The sequence below is a fragment of the Peromyscus californicus genome, unplaced genomic scaffold (genome assembly GCF_007827085.1).
Source record: "Peromyscus californicus insignis strain IS unplaced genomic scaffold, ASM782708v3 Scaffold_7__1_contigs__length_154581171, whole genome shotgun sequence".
NCBI classification, from domain to species: domain Eukaryota; kingdom Metazoa; phylum Chordata; class Mammalia; order Rodentia; family Cricetidae; genus Peromyscus; species Peromyscus californicus.
The window spans coordinates 15,008,603-15,035,250 of record NW_026294595.1 but is presented as its reverse complement, the minus strand read 5'-3'; the positions used below and the strand labels follow the sequence as shown (position 1 = coordinate 15,035,250).

Below are 26,648 nucleotides of genomic sequence, written 5' to 3'. Positions count from 1 at the left end.
CACAGTGCTGGGCACTTTGAAAACTCTCCCCAAATCCCTGGCCTCCCTTCAAACTCCCTGTAGGCGTCAACAATAGACAAAAAACCGGAATTTTTCTGACATTCCTTTAGGCATCACCACTGAATACCGGGGTTAGGGGTAGCTGTGCGCGCCCGGTGTCCCTGGGGCAGAGGGGCAGTGCGCGGCTACGCACTAGTGGCACGGGGAAGGCACGCGCTTAGACACTGGGAGAGCTGGTCATGTACAAGGTGGTGGGTGAGTGACACCCGAATGGGAGGCCAATGGCGCTCCTTGGTGCCCAAGGTGCGGGGCTCGTTGCGAGCCAGCGTCTGAGGAAGCCTATTGTGGCTGCAGGCAGAAGAGAAGGCTCAGCCTTCTTGGAGTCTGGAGCCGTAGACAGCTGGGAGCCAGAGAGCACCCCTGGGAAGCGCTGCCAGTAGGGCAGTGAGGGCTGACTCTGGGAAAGGTCAGGGCCAGCCCTGCGAATGGAGTGGGGAAGGGTCATGGGAGGGTGGTGCAGCAGGAGAGAGGTGGAACTCAGATTGCAGAGAGCAGGCGCTGGAGGAGGGGTGGGTGGGTGACCTAGCCAGCTGGGGCCATGGGCCCCCACTCTAGCTTAGGGTGGTGGCTGGAGGAAGGATGGGGCTGCCATTTCTGCTCCAGACCTCTCCGACCGGGGCCACTTAGGCCCCTCACCCCACTGCTCAGAGACCCCAGGGCCCTGCCTCTGCCGGAGCGCCCTGTGGCCCTGCCCAGCCGGCTCAGCTCTGGCCCATCCTCAGCCGCTCTGGTCCGCACCTTGGTCCTGCAGGGGCTGCCCGCCAGGCAGCAGGGCAGGCGGACCGGAGGCCCAGGGTGGGCAGTCTCTGGGGCGGGTGGGCTTCCCTCAGGCCTTCCCGAGCAGCAGGACTCATCAGTGTCCTTGGCCGGGCTAACTGGGCAGGTGGGCGCCTCCGGGGGCCTCACACCACGGTGCTGACCGAGGGATCTGAGAGGTTGAGCGGGCCCGTGATATCAGTGGGATGGTACTGCTGTAAAATAGAAATACACAGACAAGGCGGCCCGTTAGCTCCGACGTCGGGGGCACGCGCGGGGCCGGGACAGGGTGGACCGGCCAGCCGGCCGACCGGCGGGCAGGCGGGCACGGCCTGGGGGAGGCTGGGGGTGCTCCTCCCCCGACCCCGTCGTGCTCCGGGGTTCTGCGTGGGCCAGGCCGCTGTCCCGTGCGTCTGTCTGTCTGTCTGCGGGGGAGGGGCAGAGGAGGGCGGGCGGGGCGTCTCAGCTCTCCCTATGACGGGAACACAGCTGCAGCTGGCCCTCCTCCCTCTCAATAGCGCGTCGCGGCAGCACTGTGTCTTTTTGGTTTTGCAAAGCGCCGCGTCCACCCCCGGTGCTCTATAAATAAGAACCAACAATCAATACCTGCTGGCCCCGCCGGCCACCAGGGATCCCAGCCCTGAGCGCCCAGTGCTGCCCTGGCCCGGACCGGCCACAGGACAGGGGCAGAGGATCTCAGCAGCTGGACCGACCCCACCCCACCCAAAGGAGCCCCCACCCAGGCCGCCCTCTGAACAGCACCCAGCCCCAGAGACAGGGTGGGAGCTGGGTTACCCTCCCCCACCCTGCCCACAGTGGCAATGCCCAGAGGTCAACCCTGCAGGGTGGGGCCAGCTTCAGATGGCCCGGAAGAACGGGTCCCTGGTGCCCAGGGAGGCTCAGGTAAAGATTGAACTGAGAACAAGTGCCCAGAAAGGAACCGTGTAGATCTCTGAGCTGTACCTGGCCAGCTCCAGATGGGGCCCCAAGACTGAGTGACGCCCTCTGAAAATGGCCTGCCCCCTGCAGGAATTTTGTACTCTCCCCACTGTGGCCACCTGGCCCCGAAAGTACAGATTCTCTTCTCTGTCAGATTTCGCTTCCCACACAAGTTCCAGCCCACAGCGCCCTCAGCCCTGCTCTCCCTCCCCTGCGCCCCCTTGTGGGGATCCTGGCTCAGGTCTTGTAGCATGGGCCGTGCCCACTTTCCCTGGTCTGGGGGACCCCGGAGACTGTGTCTGCACCAGCTCCTGGAGCCTCAAGTTGGTGCAGCCCACAGACCCTCACGCTCCGACCACTCTTGCTGTACAAGGCCCTCAGAGAACTGAGCAGCCGGGCCTCATGGGTCTCTCTGGAGCACTCTAGTAGTTTCAGCCTGGAACTTGGATTGCTCTGTACCCAATCCTGTCTGTGTACCTGCCTTCCTTCCTGGGCATAGGGTGCAATAACTACACATCCAGATTCTTCATGGGACACAAGCCCCTGGTGGTGACACTGCCCACTGGTTAGAGGGGCTTCCTGGAGGCTAGAGGGTAGCTGCCTAGGACCAGGGTGACTGGCAAAATGGGGATCCTTTGGAGGACTTTCTTCTGAGTATGCATTTCTGGTGCAGTGGCATGATGCCCAAGGCAGGGCACAGGGCTTCTGGCTCTGACAGTGGCCTTGTGGCAGTGCTTGGGGGTCTGAGCTGAAGCACTGGTCTTAGCCTCCCTTTCCTCGGCCTCCCTCTGAGGACGTCAGGGTTGCCCTGGGCGCTCAGGCCTGGGACTTTCAGACCACCTGGGCGATGCGGCCACACCTCCATCAGGGACCTGTTCAGCCTGGCCCCACCCCACTCCCCACCTGACAGTCTTCCCTGTGACCAAGGGTCAGTGCCAACGCTAGGCCCCAGCCGTCCACCCAGATGGACCCAGGCCCAGCCCCCAGCCCCCGGCCCACACAGAGACCACATGGAAGATGCAACACGCATGGCTCTGGTGAGACAGGTGAGACAGGTGTCTGGGGGGCGGGGCCAGCGGCCAGACAGACGGACGGGATGGGACACCACGGCTACACCCTCCAGAGCTGTTGCAGGTCAAGAATGAGGGCATCGAGCCCCTTGCGGAGGCAAGAGAAACAGGGATGAAACAGACGTGGTGTGGCCTCCTGGCAGGGACAACCTGGGACAGGGCTGCTCTAGTTCCCAGGGTCTGGGTAGCCCGGAGAGATGGTGAGGCTGACTGACTGACCAACAACATGACACGGCTTCCAGATGGTGTGTGGGTCATGGCATGGGGAGAGAGGTGGGCGGACTAACGTGGAGACACATGGGGAAGCTGAGGACCAGTGAGGGCTCGGGGAGAGTTCCGGAGAGTTCTAAAGGACAGCACCCTTGTATGGGTGGAGGGTGGGTGAAGGACTGACTCGGGGCATCGGCACAGACGGCCAGGGTTGGAGGCGGGGGGGGGGGGGGCAGGGGTGGGATGGTGAGGGAGAGGGAGACAGACATGGGGCAAGGGAGGAGTCAGAGACGCGGGACTGGGGTGCTTCCCCCTTACCGTGTCTTTGGAGGACCTACGTCTCTTGAAGCTGGAGGCCAGGGTGGAGGTGATAGCCCTAAATGTGGCTTTCTTTTTAGGGTCGGGCTCTGCTCTACCACTCTTTCTATCCTAAAATGAATATGTATAAGTGATTAGATGGCTAAGGATGGCGGCCACTCCTGCCCTTGCCTGCTCCTTGGGGGCCGCTGCCAGGCCTGGCCGGCCACTCAGGCCCTGAATCCTGCCTGCCTCACTGTGCTGAACAGACCGACCAACAGCCAGACTTTCGAGAGTGGCCTCTTCTGCCCGGGGTTGAGCCTGTCCTTGCTTGTGCTGGGGCTGGGCTTGGGGGTCCTGCTGGCACTCTTCCTGGGATGTCCGCCTGGCTCCCTGGCTCCTGGGTGGCCCTGGCTTAGAGGCATCCTGAGGAGGAGGAGCCCCTGAGGACAGGAAGAGCTTCCTCTCAGGCCACACCAGCCCTTCTGTTCAGAGGCTGCTGACCCCAAAAGGCACACACCAGGACGGGGCCAAGGACCCAAGGAGGTGTCCGGTTGGAATTGGAGTGATAGACAGAGGCAGATCCGGGGGCACTGGCCTGGAGTCTGATGGCCAGCATGGCCCTGGACAGCTGTGGCCAGGTCCCCAGGGGACCTGTAGGGCCAAAAGCAAGAATGGGTGGATGAGAGATGTGGGGGCTCCAATAGCCCTGTCCCCCCACACCCCTCATTGCAGTGTCAATGTCAGCTCAGGACACAGCTCCAGCAAGACACCCAGAGAAAGAGAAGAGACAAGTGAGTCGGAACTTGGCCATTGGCCACTAGTCTTCAGGCCTGCATGAACCTCACTGCCCACCCTGCCCTTTTCCCTGGTGGGTTCTGACCATCCCGCATGCAGCTAGCCACAAATCCACATGGACGTGGCCCGAGGCACCAGGGAGAGGCAGATCAGCCCCATTTAGATTGGAGTCACAGAGCTGGACACAGTAAGAAAAGGGGTCTCCGGAAGGGGTATCAAAGGAGCTTGGATGGTAGAGGGCCAAATGCATCTCAGATCACGTGCTACACACGGGTGGGCCCTTGTCTTACCCTGCCTGTTTGCCTTCCTATGGATTGGGTGCCAGTGGGTGGCTCTGGAAACAGAGGGGCCAGGCAGAAGCTTGGAGCAGGGTGCATGGCCTCCCTTGGCCCAGCTTGGCAGTGGGTGGCCACCTGCAGGCAGCTCCTGCCTGTGCTGCCCCTGTGTCTTGGGAACACTCACCACTGCCCCTGGCCATGGCTCCTAGCACCAGTCCTGCCCATGAGCCAGAGCCAGTGCCACGGCCTGTAGGGATAGAGTAGGGCCGTGGCCTGGCGGGGCCCTGGACGCCAGGCCTCGGAGGGTGGCCTGTCCTACCTGCAGGTTCTTCCTCCACACGTTCACTGCTGCAAAGGCCAGCTGCATCTGCTTCCTACGGGCATCCTTGTGTCGCTTGTAGGCGATCTCGATGAAAATCAGGAAGATCCCAGCCACGATGCCTCCAGCCACCAGCATGAAGACCCCTGTGTGAAGTACCCAGAGCCTCAGCAGGCTGCCCAGAGGCTGTAGCCCCTAGAGAATCCATCCCAGTATCCAGGCAGCATGGAAGGCCCACCTGCCATGTTCTCAAATGTGAGAGTCGCAGGAGCATTGCTTCGGGAGTCACACTCCTGATACCGAACCCATGTCTTATCCAGATCTTCCATGAAGCCATTCTCGTGGGACCTGGGTAGGGAAGGAGAGAGGAAGGCAGGGCTGGCAGCAGGCGTGGGGCTGGGAACGGACGGGCATTCAAGGGGGAGGACTGGGAACGGACGGGCATTCAAGGGGGAGGACTGGGAACGGACGGGCATTCAAGGGGGAGGACTGGGAATGGACGGGCATTCAAGGGGGAGGACTGGGAACGGACGGGCATTCAAGGGGGAGGACTGGGAATGGACGGGCATTCAAGGGGGAGGACTGGGAATGGGCAGGGCTCACGGGGAGCCAGTACTGTGGGACAGAATAGTCTGAGTGGGGCTTTGGGGGTTGGAGTGAGAAGGTTCTCCCATGGGGCTGATGTTGCTTTGGGTGGAGTATCCTTTAAGGCAGCTGGACCAGATGCCATCAGCGTCTGTTGAACAGCTGTTGGCCTGGTGTAAAGCAGGTTGGTGTGTTGCCACTGGGGCACTAGGGACAAGGTCTACCCTGAGAGCACAGTGGAGAAGGGAGAGGAGATGTCCAGCACAGGGCAGACTCACTTGAGTATGGACAGGGAAACATTCTGCTTCCAGGGGCTGTCCTTGCGCATGCCAATTCCAAAGCCTGAGCGGAAGAACAGCTCCCCCGTGGTCACCAGGTCACATTTCTGGGAAGCCTCGAACTCCAGCACCGCTGAGTCCCAGATGAAGGCATGGAGCTTGCTGCCAGCAGAGGTCGAGTCAAAGGAGCCCCACAGAGCCTGCTCACCCCACCCTGCTCACACTGCAGTAAGACACTCTTCCTGTGTGTTCCCTGTGTGAGTGGATTCCCCTTTGCCTGTCCCTTCACTGTCCCACCCAGCCAGGGTGGCCTTTGTCTGTTTGCTCACTTGTCCCGCACGGCCTGGATGGCCTCCGCCGCGCTCTCATAGTTGTGTTTTTCCATGTGTCGGTACATGGTGCTCAACTCCACCTGCCTCCGGAAGTAGATGTCCACAGAACTCTGCTTTACAGTTGCATAGATGAACTTGTCTGAGGGGTTTCTGAGCTGCAGGGACAGAGACCTCAGCTCATGGCTGCTCCCCAGACCCCACCAGGAAAAAAATCTCCTCTCAACATTCTTCTTGACCCTCCCCCGAAGCCCAGGGGCCTCACCCTCGGGTCATTGATGCCGGTGATACGCTCCTCAGGCCGGTCCAACACCAGAAAGGCTGCCAGGTTGGCAGTATAGGAAGCCACGATGATCATGGCAAAACCAGCCCACACCATGCCTAGGATCCGTGCGGAGAAGCTTCGGGGGGCACCTGTGGGCAGAGACTTGGGTCAGTTCCCACAAAGCAGGGGATGCGGCCAGGCAGGATCTCGGCTTAATCTCACCTTCCCCAATGCCAGAGTTGAGCAGGACACCCCAGGAGAACCACATGGCAGAGGACAGGGTCAGTGCATCCTCCTCCTCCTCCTCACTGTTCACTTTGAACCGGCCAAATGGACTGCAGAGTGCAAAGGGAAGGTGGGAGAGAGAGCGGGAGAGAGGACAGGAGAGGCAGATCTGCCCAGCCCTGCCCAGTTCTGCCCACCCTACAGATGGAAAGGTCCAGCTCTCTGCACGGCGCTCACCTGAAGCGGTCCAGCAGGTACAACATCACAGCCACCACGTGCACTGACAGACCCACTAGCAACCATAGCGTGCTCTGGAAGGGCTGCATAAATGAGTCCAGTGTGCTCCGGGGGATCTCCTGCAGGTGATCATGGAGTCAGTGTTGCCTGGGTCCTCCATGCCCCCACCCTGTCCCCACCTGATCCCTGCCTACCTTCTTGACCAGAATGGTCAGGCCCTGGTACTTGAAGGGCTTGGAGAACTCTATGTACTGCGCACGCTCATTGTTGATGGTCAGTGGTGCCACAATCATGTCCGCTTGGCCACTGAGGAGCTCCCCCATCATCCCATTCCACTCTTTTTTATTACTGTTGTTCACCTGCAAAGTGACAGAGCCAGCGGGGCTGCAGACATGGTGGGTATGGTTCCGAGAACAAGAACCCCTACACCATCCTGGTCCTACCACGTGGGGGGGTACGTCTCCTGCTCCACATCTAGCTCACCTCTAAAGCCCAGCCCCAGCCAACCAGGCCCCTCCTAAAAAGGCTCTACCCAACCCATAGACTTTCCAATTAATCCATCTCAGCCTACAGGACCCTCCCTCCAGCCCCTTCCTCCAGGCCCTGCCCCTGCCATCCACTCCATACCCGCTCCTGTGTGCCAAACTTGCCGTCTGCCACCAGGTGCACCTCATAGGTAAAGTTCATGGTCCGTGCCAACTTGATGAGCAGGTCGATGCAGAAGCCGTAGCAGCACTGAGGCACCGTGTGGCGTGCTGTGGGCAGATAGGGAACAGTGACAGTGGGTTCCTGATTTCATCGCCCGGTACCCTACCACACCCTGCCCAGCACTCACGGCTGCCTGGCGATGTATCATTAGGTCCTGTGCAGATCACCTTCTTGACGGGGTCACCGTTGACCGTGAACTCCTCTTTACATGTCCCGTCACTCAGTGTGGGCTTGACGTACACAAAGGGCTCTTGGTGGATTGTCACTATCTGGGGGAAGACAAGAACCAGCCTGGGCCGCCTGCCCTTGGCTCTGCCCAGGTGCTGTCCTCCTCTTAGCACACAGCAGCTCCTCTTCTCCACCTCTCCTCCGGTGCTCTGGAAAATCCCACACCCAGGCCCTGTTCCAAGCCTGGGGCCTCCCCACTGGTTTTCTGACATGGTTAGCATTGCCTGCCTGCTGCCCTTGGGTCTGAGAGGTGCTGAAGGGGGCACAGACTTCCCCAGCCATCCACCCTGACTCATCAGAAGTGCCTCCTGCAGTTCTGTCCTCTTCCTGTGGCCCCCTTTCCTCAGGTCCTATACATCACTCATCTGAGTATCACTGTGTAGTAACTGCTGTGTGTACCGGGCACGATCTCTGACCAGTCAGAGAGGAGAAACTCTGTGTCCTTGCCAGAGCCACCCTGGCCTCCACTGGCATGTAGCCTTCAGTCTTTGACCCTTATCTTTTAAAAAAAATTACTTTTTAAGGTATGTCTAGATTTATGCATGTGTTCCTGTGTGTTCATGTATGTGTGCAAGTGCTCATGGAGGCCAGGGGCCAATGTCAGGTGTCTTTCTCTATCACTGTCTATCTTTTAATTATTATTATTATTTAAGCATTTTTTATTTTATTTTATTTTACTTTGTTTTATTTTATTTTATGTGTGTGTGCACCTGAGTGTATATATGTGTATGTGAGTGTTTACATGCAAGAGCCCACCTACAGAAATCAGAAGGAGGCATCAGATCCCCTGGAACTGGAGTTACAGAAGGTTGTGAACTGCCATGTGGTGATGGGTCCTCTGGAAGAGCAGCCCATGCTCTTAACCTCTGAGAGGCTATCTTTCCAGCCCCCTTTTTATTTTAAAGACTTATTTGTATTTTATGTGTATGGGTGTTTTGCTGGCATATGTCTGTGCTCCAGGTGCATACAGTGCCCACAGAGACCAGAAAAAACATTGGATCCCCTCGAACTGCAGTTACAGATGGTTGTGAGCTGCCATAAAGATACTGAGTACTGAGACTTGAACCTGGGTCCTCTGGAAGATCAGCCAGTGCTCTAAACCACTCAGCAATCTCCCCAGCTCCACTATTATTATTATTGTTGTTGTTATTGTTGTTGTTGTTGTTGTTTTATTATATTCTGAGACAAGTTTTCTTCCCTAACCCTGGAGAACAGTAATTGGCTAGGCTGGTTGGTCAGCAAGCTCCGGGGCTCTGCCTGTCCCTGCCCTTTCTTTCACTAATGACAAGGTTACAATAATTACAGTGTGCAGCCATGCCCAGACTTTTTACATGGGTGCTGCAATCCAAATTCATGCTACTGATTGGGCTATTTACCAATCCCCATAGCTGATGTGGAATCACTGGGTAGACCATGGTGGCCTTGAACTCAGAGATCCGCCTGACTCTGAATCCTAAATACTGTAATTAAAGGCATATCCTCCCAATTCCAGATTTTTTTTTTTTTTTTTTTTTTGGTTTTTCGAGACAGGGTTTCTCTGTGTAGCTTTGCGCCTTTCCTGGAACTCACTTGGTAGTCCAGGCTGGCCTTGAACTCACAGAGATCCGCCTGGCTCTGCCTCCTGAGTGCTGGGATTAAAGGCGTGCGCCACCACTGCCCGGCAGATTTTTTTTTTAAAGAAAGGGCCTAATATAGTCCAGGCTGGCCTCTTGCTATGTAGCTGAGAATAACTCTGAACTCCTGATTCTCTCTTTCTTTTTTTTTTAAAGATTTATTTATTTATTATATATACAGTGTAATGTCTGTATGTATGTCTGCAGGCCAGAAGAGGGCACTAGATCTCATTGTAGACGGCTGTGAGCCACCATGTGGTTGCTGGGAACTGAACTCAGGACCTCGGGAAGAGCAGTCAGTGTTCTTGACGGCTGAGCCATCTCTCCAGCCCTCCTGATTCTCTTTCATCTACCTCCAAAGTGCTGGGTTTAAAGGCATGCCCACCATGCCTAGTTAATGCTCCTCTTTCAGGCTGCCTCTTCAGGCCAGACCTCAGCTGTGACACTCTTCCCTCCCTGTCCTCTTAGGACCCACAGTCTGGGAGTTGGGGGACAGGTACAAGTCTAGGGGATGCTGGAGTGGAACACAGTTGGTTGCTGAGGGCCTCTGTGAGATGTGGAAGCAGAGGGGTAGGCAGCCCAGGAAGAACTGGACAGCAAGGCCAGGCGTGGTGACAGGCAGAGGAGGAGGAACACTAAGCTGGGAGTCTTGAGAAGGAGGAGTCAAGAGAAGGAGACGTGACCATATTCTTTTTCCTAGTATACAGACATGTCAAAAACTTACAGTGAGGGAGCAGGACAAGTGTCCCAGCAGTTAGGAGTGCCTGAAGTTCTTACAGAAGACTCAAGTTCTATTCTTACCCCCACATAGTGGCTTACAACCATCCATTCCTATTACGGGGATCCTGCGTTTTCTTCTGCCCTGAGGGCACCAGACATACGGCACACACACACACACACACACACACACACACACACACACACACACACACATATATATATGTTACACATACATACATACATACATACATACATACAGGCAAAACACTCATACACATAAAATAAAATGTAACAAATGTAAGAAATCAGGGAGCCCAGAAACATGGCTAATAGCCATCTGCATCTTGATGGGTCCCCTTGGTTAGTAATGTTTGGCTCAGCGTTTGTTTTTGTTTTTTGTTTTTGTTTTTGTTGTTGTTGTTTTTGTTTTTTGAGACAGGGTTTCTTTGTATAGCCTTGGTTGTCCTGGAACTAGCTGCATAGACCAGGTTGGCCTTGAACTCATAGAGATCCGCCTGCCTCTGCCTCCCGAGTGCTGGGATTAAAGGCATGCATCACCACCCAGTGCTTTCAGACTTTTCAACATCAGGTGCCTGAACTGCAAAGAGATACCACATTGGCTCTGCAAGGAGACACACTGACTGTCCTGTGAGGAATGGGGGCAGGCACTCACCAAGTGAGACCATGGGCCCCAGGTTGCAGAGGTGAGCTCAGAAAGTTAGCAGGACTGAGCTATTTGATGACACTGAGAGAAGGCTGGCTAGGCACGTGGCACTTTAGATCCTGCCTTTGGTGGAGTATGGTATCAGAGCTCCATGTGGTGTGGCTCAACAGGAAGAGGAACTCTCAGGATGGTCCTTAGGCAGAGGGAAGGGTCCATGGATGAACCCAGGGAATGTGTAAATCAGGCTGAGAAGAGGCTATAAGGGAGGATGTCAGCTCAAGAATGGGGTTCCTGGGAGCCCAGGAAGAAACTGGACACTCAAGAGCGTTGAGTTCTAAGCTGAACTCTACACTCGGGCCCAGAGTACCCACCCACTGTCCCTCTGCCCCCACTAATCAGCTCTTCCTCAGACTTAGCTGGAGCTGGGACAGGATAAAGTGCCAGAGAGAGCCTGCTGGGTAGAAAATGCTGCTTCTCGGCCACCTGCGCTTCTGCTTCCTCTGCCATGTGTGCCAGAGCCAGCTGCCAGCAAACGTGTCTCCACTTCCTTTATGTGTGTTCTGTGACCTCACCCCCTTTCCTCCTGGCCTGAAGGAGCAGATGAAGTGTTGGGGATGGGAATGCTGGAGTATTTCAACAGGGTCCCCCACCTTTAATCTCGTGGACATCTGGTATCCTCGAGGCTTCTCTGTCTCTCCCCCTGGCCAGATGATCTTCCTGTCGTTTGGGATGACCTGGGGGTGGGAGTATGAGATGGAGGGTGGCCACGCAGGGGTCTTGGCCCCAGGACCCTAAGGCCCCAGCCCCCACCCCCTCATGACCCCCACCTACGTGGGTGCCATTGTAGATGCCCACTTGCACCAGCTTTCGGTTCTGCAGGTTCATGATACTATAGTTGGCAAACTTCCGGTCCCCATCCTCATTAAATTCCACACGGCCAGTCACTCCATCCGCATACTTGGAAGACATCAGTACCCTGGGAAGAGAGCATGGCTTAGGCTTACCAAGAGCACCTGTTCTGATTGGCTTCTGAGAAGTCCCAGCTCCCGCCCCTTCTGCCCTGGTCTTAAGAAAGGAAAGATCAGCAGATGGTAGTTCCTCACACTGAGTGGACAACATGGTGCGTGCCTCCCAGCACCAGATGGACAGCACAGCTACAGCACCTGAGTGGGTCTTGGATGCCAGACCCCATGTTAAGGGCTTCCCTGGATTAGGACATATGATTGTCAGAGCCACCATCCTGGTTTTACAGGGGAGGCAGAAGCCCAGAGGACTTCAGACCCTCTTGCCATCAAAGGTGGGAGTAGATCGAACTTGCTCCTAGTTCTAGCCACTGATTGGCTTACCTGGCTGTTTGCTTGCTCACTGGAACGTATCAGTGAACTTGTGTGTATGCAACCTAAATGTAGGGGTCACCCCTGCGAGTGTGCTTGTGACATAGACATGTCGTGTTCTTCTTTGAGTTTCTGTGTGCATTCACTGGTCTGTCTGCACGTGTGTGCAGCCCCTTTAACTACACTGATGCATGGGAACCTGTGGTAGGCACCGTGGACAGTGGCTCCAGGGTTAAGTTCTGCCGCCATTCCTTTGGTCAACCTTGAATCTTTTATTGTCCACGGATGTCTGCTCTGAATTTCTGGGTCCTTAGAGGGTCCCAGGCCCCATCTGCAAGCAAGAGCATCCTTCTAGGGCACAAGGCACTGTGGGGAGCGAGGTAAAATCTTCGGTGTGGGCAGGCTGAGGTGGAGAAGGGGAGGCAGCCACAACTTCAGTGACAATAGAAAAACGGGCACTTGTGGGGAAAGGGATGATTATCAGAGTAAAGACAGAATGTGGTGCTAGGAATGTGGACAGGCGATGGAGGTGACTAACCATAGTATGTCCTAGATAAGAACAGCTGGAAGCCAGGCAGTGGTGGCGCTCACCTTTAGTCCCAGCACTTGAGAGGCAGAGGCAGTTGGATGTCTGTGAGTTCGAGGCCAGCCTGATCTACAAAAATGAGTTCCAGGACAGCTAAGAATATACAGAGGAAACTATCTCGAAAAAACAAACAAACAAAAACCCGGGTAGGCCACTCCTGGAAGAGTGAACCACTGCTTAAGAACAACCCTTCTAGCTTGGTTTGGTTGTCCCTGCAGGTTTCCCCATCATGATCTTGATGCACTTGCTCACAGAATCCCTCTTCTCAGGCAGGACAGTCTCTTAGTTTGAGATCAGCCTAGTCTTCATAGAGAATTCCAGGCCAGCCGGGCTACATAGAGAAACCCTGTCTCAAAATAAAACAAAAACGAACCAAACCCTTCTGATCACTGAAAAAAAAAAAAAAAAAAAAAAAGAATCCCTCTTCTCTCTCTCTGACTGGATTCCTGGAGCTCTGTCTAGTGATTGGCTGTGGATCTCTGCATCTGCTTCCATCAGTCTTTGGAGAAAAGCTCTGTGATGACTGTTAGGGTATTCACCAGTCTGATCACTGGGGTAAGCCAGTTCAGTTCAAGCACCCTCTCCACTATTTCTAATAGTCCAAGCTGGATCATCCTTGGGGATTCCTGGCAACCTCCCTAGCACCAGGTTTCTCTCTAACCCCAAGATATCTCCCTCTATCATGGTATCTCTTTCATTGCTTTCTCTCTCCATCCCCGTTCCAGATCAACCATCCCATTCCCTTATGCTCTCATCCTCTGTCCCCGATCCTCCATTGCCCACCCCTCATCCCCAGTTTACTCATGGAGATTTCATCTATTTCCCCTTCCCAGGGCAGTCCATGCATCCCTCTTTGGGTCTTCCCTGTTAGTTAGCTTCTCTGGAGTTGTGGGTTGTTGCCTGATTACCCTTTGCTTTATATCTAGTATCCACTTATGAGTGGGTACATACCATGTTTGTCCTTCTGAGTTTGGAGGGAACTTATGAAAGTTGGATCAATGGCTGTGGAGCCTACATGAGACTGGACTAGGCCCTTTGCATGGTGAGACAGTTGTGTAGCTTGATCTGCTTGGGAGGCCCCCTGGCGGTGGGATTAGAATTCATCCTTGGTGCATGAGGGGACTTTTGGAGCCCACTACCTATGATGGGACACCTCGTGCAGCCTTGAGGCAGGGGGAAGGGCTTGGACTTGCCTCTACTGAATGTGCCTCCACATGGGAGGCCTTGCCTTCTCGTGGGAGGGAGTGGGGGATGGTTGGGAGGGAAGGCGGGAGGAGGGGAGAAGGGGATCTTTGATTGGTGTATAAAATGAATGAAAAAAAATTCTTAAAAAAAAAAGAACAACCCTTCTGCTGGGGCGATGGTGGCTCAAGCCTTTAGTCCCAGCACTTGGGTGCCAGAGGCAGGCGGATCTAGGAGTTTCGAGGCCAGCCTGATCTACAGAGTGAGATCCAGGACATTCAGGGTTACACAGAGAAACCTTGTCTCGAAAAACCAAAACCAAACCAACCAAACAAAAAACAAAAACAAATACCCCCCCCAAAAAAAAAGAAAGAAAGAAAAAGAAAAGAAAATGAAACAAAAAACCCCAGCCCTTCCCACCTCCTAAGGGATGACTCCTCCCACCTACTGAAGGCAGCCCCGCCCACCTCTTGAACAGCGGTCCTGTCTTCCAGATGTTGGTGTTGCCCACGCAGCCCCGCGGTGGGTCGGTGATGTTCTCCTTCTCCAGCAGCTCGTGAACTGCCTGCGCCACCACGCCCACGGCGTCGCTGATGTGCGCTGACTCGTTTTTACCGTTGATGAGCTGCAGTCCGATGATGCCTGCGCGACCAACCCGGCGGCGGCGGCTTAGAGACTGGTCAGGCCTTCAGCCCCAGGCGACCCCACAGCCCAGCACTCACCGTCTGGGGCGTAACGCAGGGCGTTCCCCGAGATCTCGCGCTCCCCCACCAGCCACACGTACCCAGAGCCCGTCATGTTCAGCATCGCGGCTGCGCGGTACACGGTGGCAGCGTCGTCCTCGCTGTGGGGCAGACCCGGGTGACGAGCCAGGACTCCAGCTCTCCCTATCCCCGGACCACAGTATCTCCCTCTCGCACGCTCCGAGGGAGCGTGCCTACGCCCACCACCATTCCTGCTGTCAGGCCGGGAGGTCTGCACAGGCGATGAGGCTGGACCAGGGCCTTTCCAGTTTTCAGTTACCGGCCTCCTCCCTTTAGGAGGCAGGAATAGGGTACAAGATGACTTTCTGAACTCGGATAATGATGGCTCACTGTTTGGCACTTGCTCTGTGCTCCAAATGCTTTCCCGGAACCATCTCAGCATCTTTAAGGGGAAAGCGTTTGGATCAGGGAGGAAACCAAGACACAATAGTGGTAAGTGGCAGAGTAGGATCTGTGCCTGGACAGTCCACTCAGGAACGTGTGAACCAGTCAGCTCTAGGCAAGCCACAGGTCTGGTGGACCTTCAAAGGTGTGAAACGACAAGGCGAGGGTTCTGGGTTGAGGCAATGCCAGTAGGATCCAGTGCCCTAGTTGCTGAGCTGAGCATCCTGAAGATATGATTGGACAGAAGAGAGGCTCCTCTCACATTATCACATTAAGTATGTCCCTTGACATCCAAGGCCAGGGCCACCAGGACAAGCCTCACCTTGCAGGGACATATGGTCCTTAGTGCTTGAGGTGTCCTCATAAGTAATTCCTGCGGACAGTGAAAAACAGGGGACCTAGTCTCCTGAGGCTGGGTCTCCCTAGTCGTAACAATGACCCTGAGGTCTTCTGGGGCTCCAGTAGCACTAAGGGTCCTCTCCTCATCCTGCCCCGTTACACGCTTCCATTTAAAGCCCAGCCATGACTGGCACTTTGCTTCTCCAGTGCATGTTTATAGGTACAGTGAAGCCAAGTGATAACCTGATATTGGGTTATTTTTCTTTCTAATATTTTATTTTAAACTTATTTTTATGTGTATTAGTCTCCATGCATGTATGTGCACCAAACAAATGCCTAGTGCCTGGGGCAGTCAGAAGATGGTGTCGGATCCCCTGGAATTGGAGTTTGGGATGGTTGTGAGTCACTGTGGTTGCGGAGAACTGAACCTGGATGCTCTGCAAACACAGGGCCATCTCTCCAGCCCTTCCTTATTGGGTTTATTTATACCAGCTGATTCATAACCAAGATCACGCCCACTCTCCTGAGAATCTTGCTCCCAACTTTCTCAGTGATTTTAACCAAAAGAAATGCCCCACATGATGATGCTGTTGGTGAATGTAGGCAACACTAAGAACATCTAGGCAGTGCCTCAGCAAGAATATATGCCAGAGCCAAATGTGGTGGCATATGCCTTTACTCCCACAACTTGAGAGGCAGAAGCAGGCGGATCTTCACAAGATCAAGGCCAGCCTGGTCTACACAGCAAGTTCAAGAACATAGAGAGACCCCATCTCCAAACAAAACAAACAAAACGAGAGAAGGTATGACAGAGGTGCTGTGTCCCGAACATGGAAGAGGTCACCCAGCGCCACACATGTCAAGGGGCATGGACAGCTACACCCACCAAATCGAACAGAGAACCCCATCTCCCCAACACAGATCTACACGATGTCATTTGGTGGAATGATTGTGATCAGTGAAATGGCTGAGGACAAAAAGGTCTGATCAACCCGTCAAACCTCATAAGACCGTTTTGTGGAAATGGCGATGCCAATAAAGACAACGTGAGGAAAATAAAAATGAATGGTTATGGAAGTGAATTTTGTGTATCCGATAAACAATTGACCAAATAATAAGGTCAGTTTAATGAAGTCTGCAAAACGGCTTAACCTCTATTGTGAAAGGAGCCGACACGTGATGAGGGCTGAGTAGTTGCTCAGCAGTGGAGTCTCACTCACTTAACATATGCAAGCTTGAGGTTCCACAGGTTCTTCAGGGTTTAAAAACATCTAAACTGTGGCTCTAACTCAGTATGTGTGTGACATGCGGTGAGGCACAAGGGTATAAATGGCGTGAATACGGTGCATGCCAATGTGGACCTGTTCCTATGTGAATGCTGTGTGTATGTGTGCTGTGTGCTCAGTGTGCTAATGGGTGGTGTTCACACAGCCCTTACTCGTGTTAGGACCCCTTTCCACCATAATCCTTCTTCCGCTGCCTTCTTTGCTGTCTGGCAAGCCTGTCTTTAACCCTCGGGTACTCAGCATGGAGAGGCCCTTCTCACCCTGTGTCCAACCAAAGGGGAGACTCCCTTCGGCTGCAGTGGGTGTTACTGGAAATTATTGGCCATGAAGTGCAAGTAAGTGTTCTCTGCTGAGCCTGGGTGTGGTGGGATTTACAAAAGGTTGTTCTCGGCCTTGTGTCCTGTTCACCCTCATTATAATGCATAAACCGAGCAGCACTGCCTGGCTTTGTCCGTTACAAAAGAGCCTGATAGTTGAACAGGTATGTTTTAAGAGAATGGCTTCCTTAAGTAGCCTTGACTTTAAGAAAGCCTTCTTGCCTGACTGCTGTGTATATTCATTTGCCCACCACCCTGAACGTTCTTTTATCCAACTTGAGCAAATCTCGATCAAGCCCTACGATGAGAAGTAAAAACAATCAGAAAATAGGAAGGTGTGGTGGGCCTTTTCCTGAGCAGGGCTTTCCTTGGGTATCCTGGGCTGGGCTTGCCTTCCAAGGGACTTTTCCTTCTTGGCTCCCTTTTCGGGGCACATTTCTATTTCCCCTACTCCTTCCCTCCCTCCACCCCATCCTCCCTTTCTCCCTCTGATAGGGTCTCATGCAGCTGGAGCTGGCTTTGAACTTGCCAAGTAGTTGAGAATGATCTTGAGCTCTTGATCCTCCTGCCTCCCGAGTGCCAGGATCACAGGTGTGCACCATTGTACTTAGCTTTATTTGGTGCTGAAGATTGGACCCAGGGCACTGTTCATGCTAGGTAAATGCTCTATCAACTGAGCAACAGCCCTAACCCTATATGGATGTATTTCTAATCCATTCACTAGAAGCCCTGGACCATCCCTCACCCCAAAGTATGCAGTTAGACTCAGTGGTTCTCAACTTATGGGTTATGACCCCCTTTTTTTGGGGGGTTGTGTATCAGATATCCTGCATATCAGATATTCACATTACAAATCACAACAGTAGCAAAATTACAGTTATGAAGTAGCAATGAAATAATTTCCTGGTTGGGGGTCACCACAACACAAGGAGCTATATAAAAGCAACATTAGGAAGGTTGAGAACCACTGAGCTAGATGAATAGCAAATAAAGGCAATGGTCCATGACTCTGCAGTGTGTCTCTGCACTATTACGTGCCTGCCACAGTGTGTGTGTGGTGGTAGTGAGCCAATTGGCAGCTGCTCGCTGCTGATGCTTCTGGAGGAGTTGGTGAAGCTGAGGCTATCATTCAGTGCCAACAGCTGACTGCTATCACCCTCAGAGTGAGGCAGCTTCCCAGCCCTGCCATCTGAGAGAAGAAATGGTTTGCTTTCCAGGCTAAGTCCTGGTTGCCACACTCTGCAACCTGTGGTCAGTGAGTGGTGTGTCTCAGGCTGTGTGCACAGAGTTTGTTGACTGAATCTACACGTAGACATCTATCCTGTGCCTGAACGTGGTTGGTCCTTTCCTGCCAGCAGGGCAGCAGGGTTTGGGGTACTTTCCTCCAAGCTGAATGTCATAATGGTTTTTTTCTCCACTCTGTTGGAGCTCTGACTGTGGACTAGGTCCATCTGGACCTCCCTGTTGTCATTGGGCTGCCACCCTACCCTTCCCATTCTTCCTTTCCATGTCTCTCCCTTTACAGGAAAAACTAGTTGTTCACAAACAGGGCGAGTTTACTGTGTACTCTTTCACAATATTGAAGTGGGTTGGGAGGTGGGCCCTGTGCAGGACCAGCCTGTTTTTCTCCATCACTGGTTTTGGACCTCAGGCTCACCTGAAGAGCTGCATATCATTTTGTGGGCTCCTTCTCTGTCCTCAGCCCTCAGGATATTTACCTAGCCATGTGTCCCAGTCTCCCTGCTTCCTAGCATTGTATCTCCAACCCCCAAAGCTCCACTTAGGGCAAATGGTCCAATGTGACTGTGAAAGGTGAGAATCCCAGGAGATGAACAGAGGATGAGGAGTTGCCTAGGCTACCAGGTGAGTAGGACGATGGTGGGGTGGAGTACAGCTCTCCTTGGTGAAGATTTTTTTTAATTGAAGCTCATTTTGCTCAGTGGTACCCCAGATGTTGGACTTGTGCCTCAGGCAGAACCACGATGGTGTGATGAGGGACCCAGCCTACTCACCTTGCAGAAAGGATGATGACCCTGGCCTCCAGTTCCCGTGCCTCCATCAGCAGAGCCGTCACATTCTTGGTTCCTGGGTCAAACTGCAGCACCTTCTCGGCCTGTGGTGTGAGCAGGAGCATTAGCAGGTAGCTGGGAAAGGGAACATTGTGCCTCAGTGGCAAGAGTGGGGCCAAAGCTGCTAGGAACCCCGAGGCAGCTTAGCTAGAGCTGCCCTGGCCTGTCCTTGCCACCTGCACTGCGCACCTGCCTCCTCACTCCTCGTCGGCCTGTCCTTGCTGCCTGTCCTTGCTTCTTCAGCCTGCTTGACGTCCTGTACTCACGCTCTGCTCGTCTCTCCTTATGCCTGCTCCAGGTCTCTCTTTCCATCTCACTCCTGTCCTCACTTTTGCACTGAGCATGCAAGCTGAAGTGGACCGAGACTCAGAAAGAGACGTGCAGCGGACAGGAAATAGAAAAGTTTTGGAATGCAACTGGGAACAGAGATGGGGCTGACTTTTCCAAAACCTTGGGAGAGCTCAGCTCAGACCTGATTCCTCTTGCTCCTCTAGGAGCGGCCCAGACTCTGAAGTGACCAGGTGGGCAGGCTCCCTCCCGGGGTTCCACTAGGAAACCCTGGCGGACCTGGAGATTCGCATGCACTTCCCAGAGCAGCGCCTCCTTGTGGCCGTGCTTGTCTTGAGGATGCAGGCCAGGGTCTCGGCGGGTGGGTCATGGGCACCCACACCGCCCACCCCTGCCCTCTCCTGCCTGACTGCTGCCTGCCTCACCACCTGTCTCTTCTCACTACTCAGGCCTGCGGCTCGGCTCGGCGCGGTGGGGCCAGATAGCACCCAGTGGCTGAGGCACCGCAGGCCGGGACTCGCTAGTCGGTGGGTGGCGTGCACGTCCATGCATATATACCTTGGGTCCGCGCTTGTTGTCATAGGACAGTTGGTCGAGGTTTTCATAGTTCCTTTTTTTACTCTGATGAATAATGTGCACAGAGAAAATATGCAGACACAGAAGAAGATTATAAACGGTTGAAAATGACGGCGCTAAAGCAATCACACCACCTCCTCGGCACGTCTGCAGACGGGCACGTACCTGGAGCTCGCAAACACCGAGACCCGGGGTGGGGCTGGGGGCTGGAGTGGAGCTGAGGGTGGAGGGGATACAGGCGCAGGGGCCACGGAGGCTCCCTGCCATGGAGCTGTACTCTTGGAAGCAGTCACTTTCGGGAGAGAGGGTAGCCCTGTCCACACCACCCTTAAGGGGTCCCGCCTGCCACCCCCTCCCCTGTCATGCACCTGTGTGGCCCCAGCAGTACCCACCCCCACCCGCATCAGTCCTAGGTGAAAGGGGAGCAGCTTGCGGGGCCCTGTGCCCGTGACCCTCCCACCCCCTCCCCCCTATTCTCCCTCCTGCTCTCTGGAGACCAAGGTGTCCTCTTGTCACTAACTGATATGCTCACACCCAAATGCCCACATTTGTGTCTGAGAATGGGTGTGACTGGATGTGTATATAAATGCCTGCAGGGGTGATATGCTCCTGTCACCTTCACAGAAGGTAAATCTATGACAGTCTGTAATGGAAGGGCAGTATGGTCTATTGGACGTGTGTGTGTGTGTGTGTGTGTGTGTGTGTGTGTGTGTGTGTGTGTGTGTGTGTTTAAGTGTGTAGTTACAAGTAAAGCTGAGCAGGTACACAGAGGAAGCACTTGTATGTGATCCCCTTGGGCAGTGCAGAGGTACATGGAGAGAAGTGAGGTCTGTCTTTCAAAAAGGTGTGGGACACCACTAAAATATCCAAGAATGGAATGACATTGTGTATGTGCTTTCGAGTGTGTGAGCAGGTAGTTGGGTGTGCAGGGATAAGGCTGATGAGCATGTGAGCATGTTGGTGGTGGTCTGTGTGGCTATGACAGACATGGCAGAAGTATGAAGGGACCTGCCGGATGCTGACAGTGGGACTCTGTCTTCAGAGAGGTGGGGAGCCCTTGGTGCCAATAACCAGCCCTCCTTCCCAGACTCAATGGACTGCCATAAAGGATTCACTCTGGGCCTGTTTCTAGCCTCAATGCCCCCACCCCAGCCCATGCCCTCTACTCCCTCCAGAGGCCTACGGCATCTTGGGTGTGGGGGACAATGGTTGGTGCTAAATATGATGAGGCCAGCTATGATTTTGCAGGCAGAACATGCTCCCACCCATCTCCCTCCCCCATCTGCCTTTTGGGGTCCCTCCCCAGCCTGGGCCTCCTCCTCTCTGCTACCTGAAAAGCACCACCTGGTTCTTGGTGCTCTGGGCCCTGGGACTGAGGTGGGGTCAGGGGCCAGATCTTTATTAGGCTGACCATGGGCATTGGCGAGGAAGGGCATAGGGGTCACTTTGACCCCCCACCCCAAATCCTGGCTCTGGTCTCTGGCAGTTCCACAGATTGGAGGCCAGGCTGAGATGGGAGTGTATGGTATCCTGGGATCAATGTCTACATAGTCCCTTGGGGGATGAGAGCTCAGCTCTGAGGTGGGCGGGGGATGGGGAGGGCGGGGCACAGTGTAAGCCTGCTTGCAGATGAATGGGGCTTCACTTAGGGCCACGGGCAGCCACGAGGCAGCAGGCTTTTAGAAGGATAAGGCCTCTGTGAGCACATGGATTGTATCCCAGTAGATAGAGGATCCCGGTGCTCTGGGGAGGAGACATGTTGGGGTGGATCACCCTCTGTAGAGGGTGTTCCTGAGAGGTTGCGTGGGACTCGGTATCTGGCAGGGAGTGGCTGAGCGATCCTTGAATCTGATTGGGCCTCAGCTGGGGTTAGAGAGGCCTGAACTAGTGGGGGGCGGGACGGGGGTGTTTGCAGAGCTCCAGGTGGTCCAGCCCTCGCGCAGCAGGGACTGACACGAAGGAGATTTCGACTAATGGCAAAAGCAAGTGAAATGAGCCGAGGACAGGCCGGGGCGGGCGCCGCCAGACGCAGTGGTGCTGAGCATGCAGGATGGAGAGAGAGTGTTCACAAGGAGCCACAGACATGGCATGGCCCGCCTGCTCCTGCTCAACGAGGACCTCTCCAGGGCCAGGGCCTCACCTTGGACTCACGCTCCTCCAGCAACGTCTCCAGGCGCTTCTGCGCCGCCCGGCCCTCGTGGTCATCGCTGACTAACAGAATGATATGGTTCCAGTTGTAGACGCGCATCATCTCAAACCAGACGCTGGACTGGTGGGAGTAGGGCGGCACCGTGCGCAGGAAGCTCAGGTGGATGCTCTGTGGGTAGGACCGGGAGGCTGAGGCAGGTCCAGAACACGTTGGCTTTTCCCTCTCCCATTGATGGGGACCCTCTCGCCCATCTGCCTTTCCCTTCCCCTGCAGCATCTACTGTGAGAGGAGAGGTTTGGTATTTTCCCAGCAGCACCCTGTCATGGATGAAGAGTCTCTGTTCCTAGGGTGACTGCCACTCCCCCACCAGCTCTTCCCTAGAAAAGCTGACCATAGAAACTTCTCCAAGACCTCATGGTGCTCTCCTCCCCCATATCAATAACTGTATTTTGGGCTAAGGTACAGCTCAGGGGTACATCATTTGCTTACTGCAAATAGAGCTCTGGGTTCTATCCAAGGCAGAGGTAAGAAGATAACAACTACATTTCCTAGTAAGTCATTTTTCTCGGAGTCAAATATTTCTTCCCCAGAACCCAGAGGCTGTGGCTTCCTGGTTGCTTTGCTGCTCGAAATACTCTAGCTGCCAAGGACTGTCTATGTCTATCTGAGTGAAGATGGCTTCTTCCATGTCCCTGTGACTCACACTGCTCTTGGTCCTCTGAGGCTTCCAGGTTAGGGTTTGGTTTTGTTTTGAATTCCCTCTCAGTATCCAGGGACAGTGCTTTGGAGTGAAAGAATGTTCACTACCTCTGCCACTGACTGCAGGCAGGTTGCGTCACAGTTGGTGCTGCATATCGGCTCTGAGTGGTCTTGCTGGTTTGTGTGATGCACAGAGGGCTGACTTTGAGTTGGGACCACCAGGGACCAGAAGGTGGCTGTGATGTTTGGCCCCACTGCTGGCCACACACAGGACTGAGTTGGCCTGTGGTCAGTCCCTAGGTTGGTCCAGTGACTGGGGCCTCCCAGGCTTTTGTCCCTGGTTACTTTGCTTCTTCTAGTCACTCCTCTCTTTTACACATGGGGGTAAAGTATTCCAGAGGAAAAACGGCCAGGAGGCATAGGATGAGTGCCTGTTCCTCACAGCATGGGAAGGGTGGCTTAGGTGCCTTGGTCCAGACGGTCCTTGATCTCAGTCTGGTCCCCTCCCTCTGGGGCTCTCCACAGTGCCTTGGTATGTAAGGTCCTTGATCTCAGTCTGGTCCCCTCCCTCTGGGGCTCTCTACAAGACCCCCACTCTGGATCCTTTTTTTCTCGCTGAAGGGCAGACCCACCATGTGCTTGGGCCTGAATGACCAGTCTCCCTGCTTTAAGGCAACTTCTTCAGGGACTATAGGCTCTGGGCAGGAAGACTCTGGAGGGCATGTGGAGACCTGGAGGCCCACTGCTCAGCCTACTAGCCCTCTGGCTGAGTCCAGGCACCAGCTGGTTGTCCCCAAGTGTCTCCTGGATGTCTACAGGCTTCTTGAGTCTACAGGATATGGGGAGCAGGTTCTGGAACCTGTTAGGCCACTGGGTAGCTGGATTACATTCTTGTTGATAGGTCCTCACAAAATCACACAAAAAAAAAATATTAAAGGTTATATGACCTAGAACAAGTTCCCTGGGTCTCTGGGCTGTGTTTTCTACAACTCAGTAGCCACTGTTCAGCTGTTGGGCCCAATTGGATGGAGGCTATCCCAGCCTCTGGGCCACAAGAGATCTGCAGAATGCTGAGCTGAGATCCTTTGGTCCCTGAGACATGAGTCTCCGGCCACGAGCTACCTGTCTGTCCACCCTGTCTCCCACCTCCTATGTGCACTCCAGTTGGCAAGGTTGGGGTCCACGACATCCCTTTCTACCGTGAGTACTTCTCAATCTGGACAGCTGCTTCTCCTGGAAATTTCTCTCCAACTCTTTCCCTGCTGCATCCAAAGCCCGCTTGTTCTAGGAAGCTCCGTTACCCCCTTTTCTAGCCCACGAAGTCCTCTCCTACCCAAAGGGGATGTGATTGCTCTTGTCCACTGTCATCAGGAACCAGTCTGAGTACCCGTGACTATTTGAGCATTTGTGACTATGCAAGTTGTGGGGGGTTAAGGATGCTAGTGTTGTGTGACAGTGTGTGTGGGACTGTGTGAGAGTATGGACACATGAGCACATGGGACCTGAGTATGCATGTTAATATGTATGAACACATATGAACATGTATGTGACTGAGTTGTCATAGGCATGCATGTCAGTGTGCTTGGGTATGGGTAACTTGTGTACCAATATCTATGTGATTCAGTGTGAGGTATGTATGTGTGGTTATGTGTGAGTGTGTTACTTAAGGTCCCTCAAGGGCAGCCCGTGATCTAAGCATCCCACCCCACCTGTATCCAATGCCCAGTGCCAATCCACCTGGCTCAGCTACATGTGGCCCTGGAGCTTCCTGGAACTGACCATGGGGATAAAAGATAATTGGGTCCGAGTCTGGTGATCAGGCTTACCTTGTCAGAGTAGATGGACATTCGGGTCGTCAGTCCCAGGACGGGGATTCTGTAGAAGCCAGCTGTGTAGGAGACGGGCGTGGGGGTGAAGTGGTCGTTGGGGGTTGGTGGGTGACTAACGAGGATGGCGTAGACCTGTGGGTACAGGAGACAGAGTCAGCTCCACGCGGTGGAGTGGACGTTATACGAGGGTTGGAGACCCAGAAGAGCTGGACCAGCAGGTCCAAGTGGTGCCGTCTGTGCACATGGTGCAAGCATCAAGAGACAGGAAAGTGAGCCAAACCTCAATGCTCTGTGATAAACCCACTGTGGAGAGGGAGCAGCACTGAGCAAGACGCTAGGAATGAAGACAACACACGTGTGCGTGCACACACACACACACACACGCACGCACACACATGCACACACACAGATGGCAGATCCTTGCTCAGCCAGTCGTCTCTGACCAGGGCTCACCTCTTGTGAAGTGAGGAGGGGGCAAGTTTCTGAGCAAAACTCTGGCATGGCCTCTACATTCTAAGATGTGAGGACTGGTTCTTAATCCCCTCACCATGACATCCAGCCTGCACCCTTTAGGTCATATTAGTGTATGTAGGCATGCATGTGACTATGTAGGTGTTCGTGAGCACCTGGAGCATGCTGGGACATGTATGAGCACACACTGGAACATGTATGCAATATGTGCATCAACATGTCTGTGTTTATATATGTCTATCATGATGGAATCAGGGTTGCTATGTGCATTGAACATACAAAGCAGTGTATCCATGGATGTGCAAATGTGTGTGAGTGAGCATGTGCAGTTGATTGTGTCGTGTTGAGATGCACTGTGTGCTAGTGCCATGTTCAGGTACATGTGTGTGAGCAGACATGTTCATGGATGCAGCATGGCATGTATCCACAGCCATGGCCCCTTTCCTGCCCTCCTCTTACATAAATTGGTGCATTGCAGTGACCCTCATGTGGCTTCATTGGAATTCAGCAACCAGCTCAGCCAGGGGCGGACAGCGCCAACAGCAACATGTCCTCCCCTGCAGCACACTGAGCCAGGCTCCCACACTGTGCCTTGGTGTCTCTGGCATGCGCAATCCTCGCTCCCACCCCTGCAGAGCCTGCTTGCTCTGGCACCTGGGCCATCCATTGCAGACTCATGAATGGGGGAAGGGAAGAGGGGTAAGGAAAGAAACAAAGATGGCCCCAGGCCTCATCCCGTCAGTGCACTGAAGTGCTCCTCCATTTGTGCCCAGAATGTCTGGACCCACACTGACTGGATGGGACAAATCGCTAATGATAGTCACATGGCAGCACACATGGTCGTCTGAGGACCAGTCCAGGTGGCAGGTGACCATCTGCGGGAACCGACAGACACAGATGTTCGTTCCAGGCCTCTCCAGGTGCCAGTTGGCTTGGAGTGGTCTGGTAAGGAGACTGAGAAGGACCAGGGAAGGATGGAATGAAACTGGGACAGTGGGGTGGACGGTGGAGGAACAGGAGAAAGGGGAAGTAGTGGTCACCTGGCTGGAGATGAGGTCCTCACACACTGACAGGGCCATCTGTATGGCGTTAGGCTTGTGGGTGACAGAGGTGGCGTTGAGCTGGATCTTCCAAGAGCCGTGTCGCTTATTGGCCTGGTTCACGGCCTCGCGGAACATCTGCTCGTGCTTGCGCGTGCTCAGCACCGCGCCGATGTTGACGATCTTGGGGTCGCAGGCGGCGCGGGCGAAGGAGCAGGAAAAAAGCAGGGCGAATGTCAGCAGGTGCATGGTGCTCATGAGCTCCGGGCGCGGCGGGCCTGGTTCCGGGTGGCGCGAGTGCGACGACCCGGGCGTACGACCCGCGGGCCGCCCAAGCGGTCAAGCACCCGCGGGTCCTCCAGGAGCCCGGGGCGAGCGCGGCGGACGCTGTCCGAGGTGCTGAAGCGTGTTTGGCGCTGCTCGAACACCCGCGCGGAAGAGCGGAAAGGACAGCGGCGCGGGCTGAGCGACTGGTCCCGACGCTGCGGCGACTGCAGCAGCTGCGGAGTCATGAGCGGGACCTACGCGTCCTACCCCTCCCACCGCCCCCGCTTCCTGACGCCGAGTCGAGCGCGCGCTTGCGTTGGCGTGAGTGCTTTGAGTGAGCGCGCGAGCGAGGAGCGCTCACGCGGATGTGTGCACGCGCGTTAGCGTGCCGCGACCCACGGATGGTCGCCCGTGTGGTCCCAGACCTGCAACAGCTGAGCTGGGAAGGCTAGAGGGGTTTCTTATGACCGCGTGTTCCTGCACCCTTGC

General features: G+C 54.6%; 1 protein-coding gene across 8 annotated transcripts; it reads right to left on the bottom strand.

Moving 5' to 3' along the window:
- Positions 1-87: 87 nt before the first annotated feature.
- On the bottom strand, positions 88-26,378 carry Grin1 (glutamate ionotropic receptor NMDA type subunit 1). 8 transcript variants are annotated; one of them, XM_052723227.1, is made up of 21 exons: positions 25,893-26,377; positions 24,379-24,513; positions 21,845-22,021; positions 19,687-19,749; positions 18,784-18,884; positions 14,404-14,525; positions 14,149-14,323; positions 11,411-11,555; positions 11,230-11,313; positions 7,482-7,623; positions 7,274-7,401; positions 6,841-7,005; positions 6,647-6,765; positions 6,407-6,519; positions 6,185-6,333; positions 5,920-6,077; positions 5,591-5,752; positions 4,966-5,075; positions 4,728-4,873; positions 3,354-3,464; positions 88-1,395 (listed from the first exon to the last, which is right to left on the bottom strand). In XM_052723227.1, exons 1-21 carry the CDS (start codon positions 26,148-26,150, stop codon positions 1,279-1,281), a joined length of 2,880 nt encoding a protein of 959 aa, XP_052579187.1. In that variant the 5' UTR covers positions 26,151-26,377; the 3' UTR covers positions 88-1,278. The 8 variants fall into 8 exon arrangements, with proteins under 8 accessions (XP_052579187.1, XP_052579188.1, XP_052579191.1 ...); XM_052723228.1 differs by having other exon boundaries at positions 88-1,031; XM_052723231.1 differs by lacking the exon at positions 3,354-3,464 and having other exon boundaries at positions 25,893-26,378.
- Between the last annotated feature and the right edge of the window lie 270 nt (positions 26,379-26,648).

What these genes read in the sequence shown, in the direction of transcription:
- Grin1 (XM_052723227.1), bottom strand. Translation starts at nt 26,150, where the DNA reads ATGAGCACCATGCACCTGCTGACATTCGCCCTGCTTTTTTCCTGCTCC. An exon ending in AGGACCTCATCTCCAGCCAG is followed by an intron (nt 24,514 to 25,892) that starts GTGACCACTACT and finishes CTGTACCCACAG; the next exon opens with GTCTACGCCATCCTCGTTAG. An exon ending in TGTCCATCTACTCTGACAAG is followed by an intron (nt 22,022 to 24,378) that starts GTAAGCCTGATC and finishes TCCTACCCACAG; the next exon opens with AGCATCCACCTGAGCTTCCT.